Here is an 18,691-nt window from a genome sequence, read left to right on the forward strand (position 1 = left end):
CTTGATGGTTGATATACGCAACAGTCGTCATGTTGTCCGATTGAAACCGTATGAATTTGGCCTTTGCTAGCTGAGGCCAAGCCTTGAGAGCATTGAATATCGCTCTCAGTTCCAGAATATTTATCGGGAGAAGAGATTCTTCCCGAGACCAAAGACCCTGAGCTTTCAGGAGTCCCCAGACCGCGCCCCAGCCCACCAGACTGGCGTCGGTCGTGACATTGACCCACTCTGGTCTGCGGAAGCTCATCCCCTGTGACAGGTTGTCCAGGGACAGCCACCAACGGAGTGAATCTGTGGTCCTCTGATCTACTTGTATCGTCGGAGACAAGTCTGTATAATCCCCATTCCACTGACTGAGCATGCACAGTTGTAATGGTCTCAGATGAATTCGTGCAAAAGGAACTATGTCCATTGCCGCGACCATCAAACCTATTACTTCCATGCACTGCGCTATGGAAGGAAGAGGAACAGAATGAAGTACTTGACAAGAGTTTAGAAGTTTTGATTTTCTGGCCTCTGTCAGAAAAATCCTAATTTCTAAGGAGTCTATTATTGTTCCCAAGAAGGGAACTCTTGTCGACGGAGATAGAGAACTTTTTTCTACGTTCACTTTCCACCCGTGAGATCTGAGAAAGGCCAGGACAATGTCCGTATGAGCCTTTGCTTGTGGAAGGGACGACGCTTGAATCAGAATGTCGTCCAAGTAAGGTACTACTGCAATGCCCCTTGGTCGTAGCACCGCTAGAAGGGACCCCAGTACCTTTGTGAAAATTCTTGGAGCAGTGGCTAATCCGAATGGAAGTGCCACAAACTGGTAATGCTTGTCCAGAAAGGCGAACCTTAGGAACCGATGATGTTCCTTGTGGATAGGAATATGTAGATACGCATCCTTTAAATCCACGTGGTCATGAATTGACCTTCCTGGATGGAAGGAAGAATTGTTCGAATGGTTTCCATTTTGAACGATGGAACCTTGAGAAACTTGTTTAGGATCTTGAGATCTAAGATTGGTCTGAATGTTCCCTCTTTTTTGGGAACTATGAACAGATTGGAGTAGAACCCCATCCCTTGTTCTCCTAATGGAACAGGATGAATCACTCCCATTTTTAACAGGTCTTCTACACAATGTAAGAATGCCTGTTTTTTTATGTGGTCTGAAGACAATTGAGACCTGTGGAACCTCCCCCTTGGGGGAAGCCCCTTGAATTCCAGAAGATAACCTTGGGAGACTATTTCCAGCGCCCAAGGATCCAGAACATCTCTTGCCCAAGCCTGAGCGAAGAGAGAGAGTCTGCCCCCCACCAGATCCGGTCCTGGATCGGGGGCCAACATCTCATGCTGTCTTGGTAGCAGTGGCAGGTTTCTTGGCCTGCTTACCTTTGTTCCAGCCTTGCATTGGCCTCCAGGCTGGCTTGGCTTGAGAAGTATTACCCTCTTGCTTAGAGGATGTAGCACTTGGGGCTGGTCCGTTTCTGCGAAAGGGACGAAAATTTGGTTTATTTTTAGCCTTGAAAGACCTATCCTGAGGAAGGGCGTGGCCCTTGCCCCCAGTGATATCAGAAATAATCTCTTTCAAGTCAGGGCCAAACAGCGTTTTCCCCTTGAAAGGAATGTTAAGCAATTTGTTCTTGGAAGACGCATCCGCTGACCAAGATTTTAGCCAAAGCGCTCTGCGCGCCACAATAGCAAACCCAGAACTTTTCGCCGCTAATCTAGCCTATTGCAAAGTGGCGTCTAAGGTAAAAGAGTTAGCCAATTTGAGAGCATGAATTCTGTCCAAAATCTCCTCATAAGAAGAATCTTTATTGAGCGCCTTTTCTAGTTCATCGAACCAGAAACACGCTGCTGTAGTGACAGGAACAATGCATGAAATTGGTTGTAGAAGGTAACCTTGCTGAACAAACATCTTTTTAAGCAAACCCTCTAATTTTTTATCCATAGGATCTTTGAAAGCACAACTATCTTCTATGGGGATAGTGGTGCGTTTGTTTAGAGTAGAAACCGCCCCCTCGACCTTGGGGACTGTCTGCCATAAGTCCTTTCTGGGGTCGACCATAGGAAACAATTTCTTAAATATAGGGGGAGGGACGAAAGGTATGCCGGGCCTTTCCCATTCTTTGTTTACAATGTCCGCCACCCGCTTGGGTATAGGAAAAGCTTCGGGGGGCCCCGGGACCTCTAGGAACTTGTCCATCTTACATAATTTCTCTGGAATGACCAAATTCTCACAATCATCCAGAGTAGATAACACCTCCTTAAGCAGAGCGCGGAGATGTTCCAATTTAAATTTGAATGTAATCACATCAGGTTCAGCTTGTTGAGAAATTTTCCCTGAATCTGAAATTTCTCCCTCAGACAAAACCTCCCTGGCCCCCTCAGACTGGTGTAGGGGCACTTCAGAACCAATATCATCAGCGTCCTCATGCTCTTCAGTATTTTCTAAAACAGAGCAGTCGCGCTTTCGCTGATAAGTGGGCATTTTGGCTAAAATGTTTTTGATAGAATTATCCATTACAGCCGTTAATTGTTGCATAGTAAGGAGTATTGGCGCACTAGATGTACTAGGGGCCTCCTGTGTGGGCAAGACTGGCGTAGACGAAGGAGGGGATGATGCAGTACCATGCTTACTCCCCTCACTTGAGGAATCATCTTGGGCATCATTTTCTCTAAATTTTGTATCACATAAATCACATCTATTTAAATGAGAAGGAACCTTGGCTTCCCCACATACAGAACACAGTCTATCTGATAGTTCAGACATGTTAAACAGGCAAAAACTTGATAACAAAGTACAAAAAACGTTTTAAAATAAAACCGTTACTGTCACTTTAAATTTTAAACTGAACACACTTTATTACTGCAAATGTAAAAAAGTATGAAGGAATTGTTCAAAATTCACCAAAATTTCACCACAGTGTCTTAAAGCCTTAAAAGTATTGCACACCAAATTTGAAAGCTTTAACTCTTAAAATAACGGAACCGGAGCCGTTTTTATATTTAACCCCTATACAGTCCCTGGTATCTGCTTTGCTGAGACCCAACCAAGCCCAAAGGGGAATACGATACCAAATGACGCCTTCAGAAAGCTTTTTCTATGTATCTGAGCTCCTCACACATGCATTTGCATGTCTTGCTTCCCAAAAACAACTGCGCAATAGAGGCGCGAAAATGAGGCTCTGCCTACGATTAGGGAAAGCCCCTAGAGAAAAAGGTGTCCAATACAGTGCCTGCCGGTTATTTTACATAATTCCCAAGAATAAAATAATTCCTCAAAGCTATGAAGTATTAAAAATGCTTATATATCAATCGTTTTAGCCCAGAAAATGTCTACCAGTCTTAAAAGCCCTTGTGAAGCCCTTTATTCTTATGTAATAAAAATGGCTTACCGGATCCCATAGGGAAAATGACAGCTTCCAGCATTACCTAGTCTTGTTAGAAATGTGTCATACCTCAAGCAGCAAAAGTCTGCTCACTGTTTCCCCCAACTGAAGTTAATTCCTCTCAACAGTCCTGTGTGGAAACAGCCATCGATTTTAGTAACGGTTGCTAAAATCATTTTCCTCTTACAAACAGAAATCTTCATCTCTTTTCTGTTTCAGAGTAAATAGTACATACCAGCACTATTTTAAAATAACAAACTCTTGATTGAAGAATAAAAACTACATTTAAACACCAAAAAACTCTAAGCCATCTCCGTGGAGATGTTGCCTGTACAACGGCAAAGAGAATGACTGGGGAAGGCGGAGCCTAGGAGGGATCATGTGACCAGCTTTGCTGGGCTCTTTGCCATTTCCTGTTGGGGAGGAGAATATCCCACAAGTAAGGATGACGCCGTGGACCGGACACACCTATGTTGGAGAAATCTTCTTCTCTTTTCTGTTTCAGAGTAAATAGTACATACCAGCACTATTTTAAAATAACAAACAATTGATTGAAGAATAAAAACTACATTTAAACACCAAAAAACTCTTAGCCATCTCTGTGGAGATGTTGCCTGTGCAACGGCAAAGAGAATGACTGGGGTAGGCGGAGCCTAGGAGGGATCATGTGACCAGCTTTGCTGGGCTCTTTGCCATTTCCTGTTGGGGAAGAGAATATCCCACAAGTAAGGATGACGCCGTGGACCGGACACACCTATGTTGGAGAAATTAAAGGCTCTCTTAAAATTGTATGCTCTATCAGAATCATACAAGTTTAATTTTGACTTTCACGCAAGTTCTAAACAAAGGAAGCTTTTGAAAATCTGAGGACCTCCCACTAACAAACTCAAGATGTTGCTGTTTCTGTACAACCGATCATAGTTCATAGCTTGGCAGAGGAACAGAGCTTTCTATAGAAAATATCTACTTTCTCTAAGAGTATATAGGCTTCAATCAACTGTACATTCAGTAGGAAAGTTGGGAAGCATGAATATAACTGATACAATCAAAGTTTATCAGAAAAAAGCTCCTGAGATTTTCAAAAGCCCCTTTTTCTGGGGGATTAAAAATGCTGCTTTTGTCAGTTCATACATAAAGTACTATATGTACAGGTAGAATAGAACATATGAACATTACAAAACTCTGAAAGTTTGATTAAAAAGATTAATACTAGTTTCTAGACAGAATATTCACTGATGAACAGCATCAACAATGATTTATCATTTTTAGATTTTTTTTTCTATTTGAGATATATATATATAAATAGTTCTAAAGAATTTTTTTGTCTCAGCCCATTTCTTTAGACAAAATGGTAATATCGATGCCCAAAAGTATTTCAGTACATTGACTGTGAAGTTAAAGAACAATAATAATCAAGCTCTATTTTGTTAAAGAAGTTTACTTTTTTATAAATTCCCAAATGGTTGTGTGCTTCGCTCCTACTAAAGGATACAGATAATACTTTAGATTTTTAGAAGTTTATTAGCACTAAACAGATGGATTTTACTATTTATTTTTTAAGAAGACTTTATGGATACAATTATCTGACTCCTATTGATAGAATTTATATTTTACTATGTAAACATGCTCACAGCTCGAGTGTTGAGAATTGCTGTTCGTTTCTTCATAGTTGTTGTGAATTTTTGACTCCACTTCTTGGCTGAAGACGCCCTCTGTAGAGTAAAAAGAAAAATAAGATATTTTTTTTCTAGATTAAACAACTTATGTACAGATAAAAGGGCAAAGGAAATGTATGATAGAATAAACACATATGTATCTTTTGTTAAAGGGACATAATACTCATGTGCTAAATCACTTGAAACTAATGCAGTATAACTGTAAAAAGCTGACAGGAAAATATCACCTGAGCATCTCTATGTAAAAAAGGAAGATATTTTACCTCACAATCTCCTCTGCTCAGCAGAGTAAGTTCTGTGTAAAAAGTTATACTCAGCTGCTGCCCAGCTGCTGGTAAAAAAATAAATAAAAAAAAATGAAGAAATGAACAGCAGCCAATCAGCATCAACAGTGCTGAGGTCATGAACTCTTTTACTGTGATCTCATGAGATTTGACTTAACTCTCATGAGATTTCATAGTAAACTTCCTTAAACTGAATAGGGAAATAACATGAGAGTGCACAAGGGTCAACCCCTTAGCTGTCCCGGGACAGACATATTGATTTGCTCTTTAGAAGTCCTTTACAATGGGATGTGGCTACTGAGGAACTTTTGAGGTAAAATATCTTTCTTTTTTACATATAGATGTTCAGGTGATATTTTCTAGTCAGCTTTTTACAGGTATGCTGCATCACTTTCAAGTGTTTCAACATTTGGGTACCATGGCCCTTTAACAGACAGATAAACCACATATAAAGTTTTGGGCTACTTGAGAGTTATGTGTGTGGGTGTATAAATACATAGGTAGATAGACAGTACAGTAAATGGATCTGCACTTTCATTCCAACAAAGGGCTAGATTACGAGAGAAGCACAATTTCGTGCCCCTCCTCGAGTGATAACTATGCTAGATGGAAGCTTTCTACTTGTGTCGGGTTGCGCTCGTATTACAAGTTTAAAGCAAAACGTTTTTGTGTGAGCGAAAACCAAATTGGCGTGAAAAAAAAGATCGCAACCATGTTCACTTTTTATATAGTTCAACGGAGCACGAAAACTGCAAAAAACAGACACCAATAATCACACGCTAACCTGACCATGTGCATTCAAGAGAGCTAAAGCCAACATGAAATATGAATATTTCATATGCAAATGTTCTTAAATAAACATTTCTTTATATAGCTGATGATTTTTAGGTAATATATATAACATAATTTATGTAAGAACTTAACTGATAGATTTATTTATTTCATAGTGGCAAGAATCCATGAGCTAGTGACGTATGGGATATACATTTCTACCAGGAGGGGGCAAAGTTTCCCAAACCTCAAAATGCCTATAAATACACCTCCCACCACACACATACTTCAGTTTTAACATATAGCCAAGTAGTGAGGTGAAAAAAAAGGAGTAAAAAAGCATACAAAAAGAGGAACTGGAATAAAATAATGTGCTTTTATACTAAAAAATCATAACCACCAAAAATAGGGTGGGTCTAATGGACTCTTGCCACTATGAAAGAAATGAATTTATCAGGTAAGTTCTTACATAAATTATGTTTTCTTTCATGTAAGTGGCAGGAGTCCATGAGCTAATGACGTATGGGATATAATACCCAAGATGTGAAAAACCACGGAATCACTAGAGAGGGAGTGATAAAAATAAAAACAGCTACTTCCGCTGAAAAAATTAAATACAAATAATAATGACCTTTTCTTAAATTTCAAAAAACTCAAATCATAGGCAAAATAATCAAATTGAGACAGCTGCCTGAAGAACTTTTCTACCAAAGACTGCTTCTGAAGAAGCAAATACATCAAAATGGTAAAATTTTGTAAATGTATGCAAAGAAGACCAAGTTGCTGCTTTGCAAATCTGATCAACTGAAGCTCCATTCTTGAAAGCCCAAGAAGTGGCAACTGATCTGGTAGAAGGAGCTGTAATTCGCTGAGACGGAGACTGCACCGCCATTAAATAAGCCTTGTAATTTAAAAGTTTTAACCAAGATGCCAAAGAAATGGCAGAGGCTTTCTGACCTTTTCTGGAACCAGAGAAAATAACAAGTAGACTAGAAGTCATTCTGAAATCCTTAGTAGCTTCAACATAGTATTTCAAAGCTCTTACGACATCCAAAGAATGTAGAAATCTCTCAAGAGAATTCTTAGGATTAGGACACAAAGAAGGAACAACAATTTCCCTACTAATGTTGTTAGAATTCACAACTTTAGGCAAAAATTTAAACAAAGTTCGTAAAACCGCTTTATCTTGATGAAATATCAGATAAGGAGACTCACAAGAGAGAGCCGACAACTCTTCTAGCAGAAGAGATAGCCAAAAGAAATAACACTTTCCAAGAAAGTAGTTTAATATCCAAAGAATACATAGGCTCAAAAGGAGGAGCCTGCAAAATCCTTAAAACCAAATTAAGACTCCAAGGAGGAGAAATAGACTTAATAAAAGGTTTGATACAAACCAAAGCCTGAACAAAACAGTAAATATCAGGAAGCTTAGCAATCTTTCAATGAAATAGGACAGAAAGAGCAGAGATTTGTCCTTCAAAGTATTTGCAGACAAGTGTGAGTGTGTTTCTTGTAATCATTTTCATTAAAATTTAAGTTTTTATTATACTACACTCAGATCAGTCCCTTGCGCTCCTGTCCTCTTTTCTTTTGTCATTTTCTGAAGAAACTGTAGACTTACGGGCCTGTAACATAGTGTCAATTACTGAGTCAGAGAAAACCTATATGACTAAGAACTAAGCGTTCAATTTCCATACCTTCAAATTTAGAGATTTGAGATCCTAATAGAAAAACGGCCCTTCAGACAAAAGGTCAAGTCTTAAAGGAAGCGGCCAAGGCTCGCAACTGGACATCCGACAAGATCCACATACTAAAACCTGTGAGGCCATGCAGGTGCTATCAGAAACACATGATATTTCTCCATAATGATCTTGGAAATCACCCTTGGGAGAAGAACTAGAGGTGGAAAAATGTAAGCAGGATGGTAAAAACCAAGGAACTGCTAAAGCATCCACCATCTCTGCCTGAGGATCCTTGGATCTGGAAAGACATCTGGGAAGTTTCTTGTTCAAACGAGAAGCCATCAGATCTATTTCTGGAAGACCCCACATCAGTACAATCTGATAAAAAACATCTGGATGGAGAGACCACTCCCCTGGATGCAAAGTTTGACGACTGAGATAATCCGCTTCCCAATTGTCTACACCTGGAATATGAATCGCAGAAATTAGACAAGAGTTGGACTCTGCCCAAGAAAGTATTCAAGATACTTCCTTCATTGCTAAGGAACTGTGAGTCCCTCCCTGATGATTGACATATGCCACTGTTGTGATATTGTCTGTTTGAAAACAAATGAAAAGTTCTCTCCTTAATAGAGGCCAATCCTGAAGAGCTCTGAAGATAGGACGGAGTTCTAAAATGTTGGTTGGTAACCTCGCCTCTTGAGGTTTCCAACCCCCTTGTGCTGTCAGAGACCCCCAGAATGCTCCCCAACCTGAAAGACTTGCATCTGTTGAGATCACAGTCCAGGAAGGACGAACAAAAGAGGCCCCTTGCATAATCCGATGATGGTCCAACCACCAAGACAGAGAGAGTTTAATGTTGAGATTTAAGTGTATCAACTGTGATATCCGAGTATAATCCCTGCACCATTGATTCAGCATGCAAAGCTGCAGAGGTCTCATATGAAAACGAGCAAAGGGGATCGCGTCCGATGCTGCAGTCATAAGACCTAAAACTTCCATGCACTTAGCCACTGAAGGGATTGATCGAGACTGAAGGCTTCGACAAGCTAAAACCAATTTCATTTGCCTCTTGTCTGTTAAAGACAGAGTCATGGACTGGAAACCTAAAAAGGTGACCTTTGTTTGGGGAATCAATAAACTCTTTTGTAGATTGATCCTCCAACCATGCCTTTGAAGAAACAACACTAGTTATTTTGTGTGAGATTCTGGTAAATGAAAAGACTAAGCTAGTACCAAGATATCGTCCAAATAAGGAAACACCGCAATACCCTGCTCTCTGATTACAGATAGAAGGGCACAGAGAAACTTTGAGAAGATTCTTGGAGCTGCCGCTAGGCCAAATGAAAGAGCGACAAACTGGTAATGCTTGCCTAGAAAACAGAATCTCAGAAACTGATAATAGTCTGGATGAATTGGAACATGAAGGTAAGCATCCTGTAAGTCTATTGTGGACAAAAATTGCCCTTGCTGAACAAAAGGCAGAGTAGTCCTTATAGTCACCATCTTGAAAGTTGGGACTCTTACAAAACAATTTAAAAGTTTCAGATCCAGAACTGGTCTGAAAGAATTCTCTTTCTTTGGGACAATGAACAGATTTGAATAAAACCATAAACCCTTTTCCTGTAGAGGAACTGGAACAATCACCCCTGAAAGCTCTAGATCTGAAACACATTTCAGAAAAGCCTGAGCTTTCACAGGATTTGTTGGAATATGAGAAAGAAAGAATCTTCTCACAGGAGGCCTTATTCTGAATCCTATTTAATACCCTTGAGACACAATATTCTGAATCCACTGATTCTGAACAGAACCAGACCAAATTTCCTGAAACAATTTCAGTCTGCCACCCACCAGCTGAACTGGATTGAGGGCCACACACACCTTCATGCAGTCTTGGAAGCTGAATTTGGTCTTTTATAAGGCTTGGTTTTATTCTAATTTGAGGATGGTTTCCAATTGGACCCAGAGGCCTTAGGGGAAGAAGTAGACTTGGTTCCTTATTCTGACAAAAGAAATGAAAATGATTAGGATCCTTAAATTTACCTTTAGATTTTTTATCTTGAGGTAGGAAAACTCCCTTCCCACCAGTAATAGTGGAAATAATAGAATCTAATTGAGAACCAAATACATTCTTACCCTGGAAAGATAGAGATAATAATCTAGATTTAGACACCATGTCAGCATTCCAAGATTTAAGCCATAAAGCTCTTCTGGCTAAAATAGCTAAAGACATATATTTAACATCAATCTTAATAATGTCAAATATAGCATCACAAATGAAATGATTAGCATGTTGAAGCAAAAGAATAATGCTGGTCAAATCATGATCTTCTACCTGCCGTGCTAAACTAGCCAACCAAAAAGTTGAAACAGCAGCCACATCAGTCATTGAAATAGCAGGTCTAAGAATATAGCCAGAATGTAAATATGCTCTTCTAAGATAATATTGAATCTTCCTATCCAAAGGATCCTTAAAAGAAGCACTATCTTCCACAGGAATAGTAATACGTTTGGCAAGAGTGGAAATAGCCCCATCAACCTTAGGTACTTTTCCCCAAAACTCTAAATTAGCCACAGGTAAAGGATATTACTTCTTAAACCTAGAAGAAGAATTGAAAGAAGAACCAGGCTTAGCCCATTCCTTACTAATTACTAATCATATCAGAAACTGCATCAGGAACAAGAAAAACCTCAGGAGCAACCTTAGGAGGTTTAAAGGACTAGACTCTTCAATACCCAAAGTAACCAGAACTTACTTCAATAAAGAACGAATATAGTCGATCTTAAACAGATAGGAAGATTTGTCAATTTCAGAATCTGAATCAGGATCTTCTGAACCAGAAGAATCCTCATCAGCATAGAATATTTCAGTATGCTATTGGTCAATACAAATTTCATCAGATTTATGAGAAGTTTTAAAAGACCTTTACGTTTATTTGAAGGCGGAATAGCAGACATATCCTTATTTATAGCTGCAGCAATACAGGGAGTGCAGAATTATTAGGCAAATGAGTATTTTGACCACATCATCCTCTTTATGCATGTTGTCTTACTCCAAGCTGTATAGGCTCGAAAGCCTACTACCAATTAAGCATATTAGGTGATGTGCATCTCTGTAATGAGAAGGGGTGTGGTCTAATGACATCAACACCCTATATCAGGTGTGCATAATTATTAGGCAACTTCCTTTCCTTTGGCAAAAAGGGTCAAAAAAAGGACTTGACAGGCTCAGAAAAGTCAAAAATAGTGAGATATCTTGCAGAGGGATGCAGCACTCTTAAAATTGCAAAGCTTCTGAAGCGTGATCATCGAACAATCAAGCGTTTCATTCAAAATAGTCAACAGGGTCGCAAGAAGCGTGTGGAAAAACCAAGGCGCAAAATAACTGCCCATGAACTGAGAAAAGTCAAGCGTGCAGCTGCCAAGATGCCACTTGCCACCAGTTTGGCCATATTTCAGAGCTGCAACATCACTGGAGTGCCCAAAAGCACAAGGTGTGCAATACTCAGAGACATGGCCAAGGTAAGAAAGGCTGAAAGACGACCACCACTGAACAAGACACACAAGCTGAAACGTCAAGACTGGGCCAAGAAATATCTCAAGACTGATTTTTCTAAGGTTTTATGGACTGATGAAATGAGAGTGAGTCTTGATGGGCCAGATGGATGGGGCCGTGGCTGGATTGGTAAAGGGCAGAGAGCTCCAGTCCGACTCCCGCCAGCAAGGTGGAGGTGGAGTACTGGTTTGGGCTGGTATCATCAAAGATGAGCTTGTGGGGCCTTTTCGGGTTGAGGATGGAGTCAAGCTCAACTCCCAGTCCTACTGCCAGTTTCTGGAAGACACCTTCTTCAAGCAGTGGTACAGGAAGAAGTCTGCATCCTTCAAGAAAAACATGATTTTCATGCAGGACAATGCTCCATCACACACGTCCAAGTACTCCACAGCGTGGCTGGCAAGAAAGGGTATAAAAGAAGAAAATCTAATGACATGGCCTCCTTGTTCACCTGATCTGAACCCCATTGAGAACCTGTGGTCCATCATCAAATGTGAGATTTACAAGGAGGGAAAACAGTACACCTCTCTAAACAGTGTCTGGGAGGCTGTGGTTGCTGCTGCACGCAATGTTGATGGTGAACAGATCAAAACACTGACAGAATCCATGGATGGCAGGCTTTTGAGTGTCCTTGCAAAGAAAGGTGGCTATATTGGTCACTGATTTGTTTTTGTTTTGTTTTTGAATGTCAGAAATGTATATTTGTGAATGTTGAGATGTTATATTGGTTTCACTGGTAAAAATAAATAATTGAAATGGGTATATATTTGTTTTTTGTTAAGTTGCCTATTAATTATGCACAGTAATAGTCACCTGCACACACAGATATCCCCCTAAAATAGCTAAAACTAAAAACAAACTAAAAACTACTTCCAAAAATATTCAGCTTTGATATTAATGAGTTTTTTGGGTTCAATGAGAACATGGTTGTTGTTCAATAATAAAATGAATCCTCAAAAATACAACTTGCCTAATAATTCTGAACTCCCTGTATAATTCATTACATCTGCAGGAATATTAGGTACTTTAGACATTGAAGGAACAATAGACAGTGTTTTAGTACTAATAGCAACATTATCGGCATGCAAAAGCTTATCATGACAGATGCCACATAATTGGGCTGAAGAAATAACATCAGTTAATTTACAACAGACAAACTTAGCTTTGGTAGAGCTGTGTTCAGGGAGCATGGTTTCTACAGTAACATCAGAGGCAAGATCAGATTGAGACATCTTGCAAAATGTAAAAAGAAAAAAACAATATTTAAACAAAATATCCATTTTTCCTCATATAGCAGTTTCAGTAATTCCTCATATAGCAGATTTAGGAATGGGAAAAAATGCTTATGCTAATGTAGAATGCAAAAAAACATCATAGCTCTTAATATGGCAAGAACCAGAAGCATAACAGAAAGAGAGGTTATAAACAAAAATATTTTTGGCGCCAAGCAAGACGCAAAAAGGAAATAAAAAATATTTTGGCGTCAAAGCTAACATTAGGAAATGACGCAACTCGCGCCCAAACAATGCGCGTCAACAAAGACGCCGGAAATTACAAAACCTCAGGCACACTTTTGCGCCAAAAAACTTAAATGCTTACCTGATAATTTTCTTTTCTTCAGAAGGAAAGAGTACACAGCTGCATTCATTACTTTTGGGAATTCAGAACCTGGCCACCAGGAGGAGGCAAGGACACCCCAGCCAAAGGCTTAAATACTCCTCCCACTTCCCTCACGCACCAGTCATTCTGCCGAGGAACAAGGAACAGTAAAAGAAATATCAGGGTAAAAAGGTGCCAGAAGAACAAAAATAACAGATGCCCCACAGAAAAAATACAGACGGGGAGCTGTGGACTCTTTCCATCTGAAGAAAAGAAAATTATCAGGTAAGCATAATTTAAGTTTTTCTTTATAAATGAAAGAGTCCACAGCTGCATTCATTACTTTTGGGAAAACAATACCCAAGCTATAGAGGACACTGAATGCAAAAACGGAAGGGTACAAGAGGCGGCCCATTCTGAAGGCACCAAGCCTGAAAACTCCTACCCAACAAAATCCTGCTTTGTCCGAAGCCGAGAGCAACTTTGAAAAAAAGGAAAAGGCCCAAGGACACTGACCCACAGATAGTGCACAGCCTTGCTAGAGACCGCAGGAACTAGACTCGACTAGGTCAACAGCCTCCAAGAGACACCGTCGCCCAACAGTCAGTCTCCAAACAACACACCCCTTACTAAAGAAAGGGAACAAACTACCGTATTTTTCCACAAAGAAGAAAAGGTACGGAGAAAACAAGATTGTACTTGTAAAGCGTGGCAAATCCCCTTAAGGGACCCAAGGCGCTGCTCATTTTATCAACCTCGAAAGGAGGAAAGGCTGAGTAGACCTCGCCGGGGATTGGACTTGCAACCCTCGGTTTTCTACAGTGCAGAGTAGCCTCAGTGCATTAGTATGTTGAGCTAGCTTCCAGCTAGCATAAGGAACTCCAGAAAAAAAACCCTAAAAAGGGCCCAAACACAGAGCAAAAAAAAACAAAAAAAAAACGAGAAACCAGGTCAGGCTAACAGAGACCCAATCAGTCTCATAGAAACAAGGGGAGGCACCGCCCAGACCCCAGAAACCATGGGATAAGGCTGGGAATCTGAAACAGAGATTATCTTCCCCTAACACAGTGCAACCGCACTCTAAAAAGCAACTGAAGACGAAGGTCCCCGAAGTCGCAAAAAGGTAGCTCAGAATACAGAAATATTCAGAAACGAAACCTTGTGCAGAAAGCTCAGATAGGTCTGATGAACAATCACCTGACGTAAACGTCTAAAAATGAGTCTGAAACTTAAATACTTGCAGGGCAAGCAGAAAGCCGCTGAAGATAGGATCCTTCAGATTGCTAACTATCCACTAACCAGCGGATAACATTGCAGGCTAAGAGCCGCCAGTCCTTCCCACAAATCATGAACATGGAGAAAGGAGAAACCTCAAGAGGCTTACCGTACCTTGAGCGCTCGAGGACGAATTTAGCAGAGCAACAGATCTCAGATCCTGCTCCAACACCGGACCAGCCCAAGTGACAGACATGTTTGATAGACATGGGGTACAAAAAGACCCCAACCACAAGCCCCCAGGGAATGGAAAGAAAAAATGGGCGACTCACCCACCCCAACAGAGCTCGGGTGCCAACCCAATCCGCTACTCCAAAATAAGGACCCCCTGGGACCAGGAACAGAGAAAAGAGCAATAGATCCGTATGAAGACCTGTCACAGCTCTTTTAGACAGTCTCTACGTAGAGAGATCAAATTCCAGCAGGTGGAACAGAGCAGATGCTGCCCCTTAAAGAAATAAGCCACCAGATCCAACCTCCTACACACAGGGCAGGACAAAGACCCTCCAGAGAGAGGAAAACCGAGCTCATAAGGAAGACAAACTATCCCCTCAAAAGGGAAGGGCACAGCTAAGAACAGCGTACATGTCCACAAGACATGAAGCCATAGTATGATCAAAACACAGACCGAATGAAAAATCATCCAGACACCACTGTTGACCCAACAGAGAAAAAACTCCCCATAAAGGAGCACACTTCATCTGAAGGACAAGTCAGGCCTTAAAGTTTATAACCAGTACCCGAAGGTGGATGTGAACTCTGGTCTTCCTGCTTGCAAGCCCAATGAGCTAGTCCCTATGTCGCAACATAGGGTCCCTGAAAAAAACTGGGTCGTCCCGAACAAGTCCACAGGATCATAAGTCTCCAGACATCCAAGAAGGATCCAAGCCAAGAACCCTGGACCCAGAATCATCCTAGAACGAACGACACCCTCAGGGAACACAAGATACCCAGTTTGATGTAATCAGACCTCACAGGGGAAAAGAACCGTGAAAAACGGAGAACGGGTACAGGACTCACTAGTAATTCCCAGCCCAAATGGTCAACGCCCCCCCCCCCCCCCCACAGCAAGGTACTAGGCCGCGATAAAGTCACGGTATTTCTCTAGAGCCCAAAGGCCCCAAGGGCAACACTAAGGGAAAAGAGAACGAGAACAGAGTCACCCGAATGAGAATAGAAATAAAGGCTAATCTCCATAATACTTTCAGATTCACGTTCCAGAGGACCAAGCATCCCGAACCCAGGCAGAAAAACATCCCCTAAGCAAAAAGCTTGGAAAAAGAGGCAACACCTTCTATGGAAACGACTAACTCACGAAGGAAGACAGAGCCTCACGGCCTTCACTTTCTAATTAAGCGGCCAAAGCCGCCAGAAAAACCGGACGATGTCCAGAAAGTCTCGAACCAAAGGAAGAGAACATCTAAAAGGAACAAGTCCTAAAAGGACACTTCCAAAGAGACCATGAAAGGCAAAACCATAAGAACGGCGATATGAAAGACCTAAATCCTCCAAGCCTCCAACCCACAACGGGAAGAAACACACTAGTTCCCGGAAAAATCTGAAATGACTGAGCATGTCGCCGCAGATTTCAACCGGCCCCCTATATTGAAAGGCGAATGAGGACTGAACCAATCCCCCGCGCCCCTAAGCAACCATGGACCCTCAAGTCCTCTCAGGATGCTAGTTGAAGCTTGTAAAATAAAACAAGAAAACAACACAAATCATATTGTGATCACTAAGCACCCTCACCGGACCAACTGGACATAAAAAGTTGCCACGTGTCTGAACTAGGCCTCAAAGACAGAAGGATTTGTACCCAGTCAGGACCAGCCTGAAACCAAGGGCCCCAGCATTGTCAAGGCAACTTAGAGTCTCCCCCGATGATGGAGGGATAAAGAACAGTCAGACAGACTTTTGTAAACAGTGCGACCACAAAATTGCGACTATCAATCCCAGAGAAGAAAGTTCCAGAAGGAAACATCACACCACAACATGAGCTTTAAACCAAATAAAAATCATCATCACTGGATAAAAATAAAGAATAAGGCAACCCATGGGTTATCGCCCAGGAAGAACGGACAGACCCGCAGGACCAGCCCAACAGGGGTCCAAGACTTCCAAGCTCAGATCTGGAAAAGGATACACAAATAACAAACACTATAAAAAGATTACTTTATCCCCTTATGTCTATGTATGCAAGCCAGTCGAAGAGTAAGACTGAGTATCCCCGGACCCATTAAGAGTGGGATCTTCCAGCAACACCAAAAAACGTGTCTTAGTAGAACACAAAGGCTCGCCAGTCTATAACGAAATGTACAACCTACCTCCGCCGGGACAAAAGGAAACACCGCCCCCTCCGAAGGTTGACCCCCATGAGGCCTCAGGGGTAGTCACTCACCCGGAAGGCTGAACTGGACCAGGCGATCCAACATCTGATGAACCCCGGTTAACGAAACACAGACAATATCGTAAGCACACTCCCAGGAGGTCCAGATGCGCCAGCGCCAAAGATATGGCCATGCGGAACCATGTCGTAACCTCCGGTGGGAACGGGAAAGGATAAGTAGCGTTTGGGTTACCTGCATATGCGTAGTAAGTGTTGGTGCAGGGGCATAACTAACGGTGATGCAAAGGTCGCCATTGCGACCGGGCCCAGCAGGTCTCCCAAACAGGGGGGGCCCAACAAGGCAGGTGTTTTTTTTTTAATTATTTTTTTACATTTTTTTTTTTGGGTTAGGGGGCACTGCCGCACTAGGGCAGCCAGGCGCAGTAGCACATGCCAGTGATGCGAGTGCGACAATTCTTTGTCAGTTTGATGTCACATGTGACAATTTTCGTATTGATGTTGTCTACTAGTCTAGTCTGGACGGCGGGTACGCACTGAATCTGATCTCTAGTTCTCCCTCCTCCTCCCTCCCTCCTGACTGGCTGCACGCACGTCACGTGTATCTCAACAATTGTCTCATGACTGCACGTGCGGTGCAGCAGTCAGTAGCAGGAGACAGGAGTCTGTCGACGGACCGAGTCTGGAGTGTGGGAACATCTGGGACCTGTTACTGTCCTGGGTCCAGTAGTGGGAGTCCCTCCCTGGCTACAGCGTGGCAGGCTGTCACAGCCAGTGACACTGACCAGTGATTACTGAGACTGGAGTGGAACTGAGGTAAGCACCGTAAGCTTAAAGCTGCCTGCACCTGCTCAGACTGAGGAAGAGGGGGCCGCGGCGCGGGGGCACGGTGAGCAGTGAGCTCCAGGCTCAGAGTCAGACAGAGGGGACACCGACCGGTCACTCACCCACAGTGAGCTCACTCAGCTCAGACAACACTGTGCACAGAGTCACGACTCACTGTGACTCTCATGGCATGCAGTTAGTGGAACGGTCCGGAGAAGGTAGGGGCCCTCCAGCAACCTTTACTCTGCACTCACTGTGACTCACTTGAATTGGTTAATTCTTTGTGTGATGTCACATCACACAAATAATTAACCACTTCAAGTGAGTACGTGTTTAAAACTATTCATCTGCTAAACTTACTAAAAATAATGTTCAGCATTCAATAAATATATATTTATTATGCAAACCATATGTTTAGCACACATGATAGTTTATCATATAACACAAATCCAAACAAAATGTGCTGTATAAATAAATATATATATATATTTAGTGGAGCTTGTTCCTAGCCAGAGAATTGACGCAGTCTGGCTTCCACAGAATAGGAACTAGTCACTGCCGCCTGGGTCACCTCCCACAAGCACAAATGATTTGCCTGATGGCAGTGAGAACATCACACACTGCTGTATACTATGGTCTCAGGGACTGCAAGCTAAACGGTGGTTAAAGTGATAATTATAAATATGAGTTGAAGAGAACAATTTGAGCTAAGGCAGTTAGGTAAGATACAAAAGAAAATTAGCATATAACTGAGGAGAAGCAGCAGCTCAGAGGAAGATGATTAGTTGTTTTTATTGAGTCCTTTTATTCATGTTGTATTGGAAAAGTCTGGCTAGGTGTTCACTCACAATACTCAGATCATAAAACAGTTTAAAAAAAGTATCCTTAGAACACTAGTGTTTAGTGTTTATTAACTGTGCATTCATGAAATGTGTATGTTTGCCTTCAGGCACCTACTGTAAATATAAAGTAAATTAATTAATTATCTTTTAATTTATACTGAATTGAGAAAAAAAAGTTATTTTTATTATCAGTTATTTTTAGACTAATACCTTACTATAACACAGTATAAGCATTTTAGGAAGTTCTGCATTGAAACCTGCTGCATCAAAACATTTAATTTATTATGTATGTGTGTGTATAGATAGATGATAGTGAGTGTATATTGTGTATATGTATATATATATATATATATATATATATATATATGTGTATACCTATGTGTGTGTGTGTATATATATATATATATATATATATATATATATATATATATATATATGGGGTGTAATATGTTAGAGCAAT

The 18,691-nt window shown here is 41.3% G+C and overlaps 1 protein-coding gene across 5 annotated transcripts in view; it reads right to left on the minus strand.

Annotated features, from left to right (window-relative positions):
- Positions 1–18,691, minus strand: part of ZNF618 (zinc finger protein 618) — a 692,337-nt gene that overhangs the window by 146,122 nt on the left and 527,524 nt on the right. For all 5 annotated transcript variants that reach the window (XM_053696021.1, XM_053696019.1, XM_053696018.1 and 2 more), the window contains exon 9: positions 5,012–5,092. In XM_053696021.1, the coding sequence (XP_053551996.1) occupies positions 5,012–5,092 (81 nt within the window). The remainder of the gene's footprint in view (positions 1–5,011; positions 5,093–18,691) is intronic.

The sequence above is a fragment of the Bombina bombina genome, chromosome 12, assembly GCF_027579735.1.
Source record: "Bombina bombina isolate aBomBom1 chromosome 12, aBomBom1.pri, whole genome shotgun sequence".
NCBI classification, from domain to species: domain Eukaryota; kingdom Metazoa; phylum Chordata; class Amphibia; order Anura; family Bombinatoridae; genus Bombina; species Bombina bombina.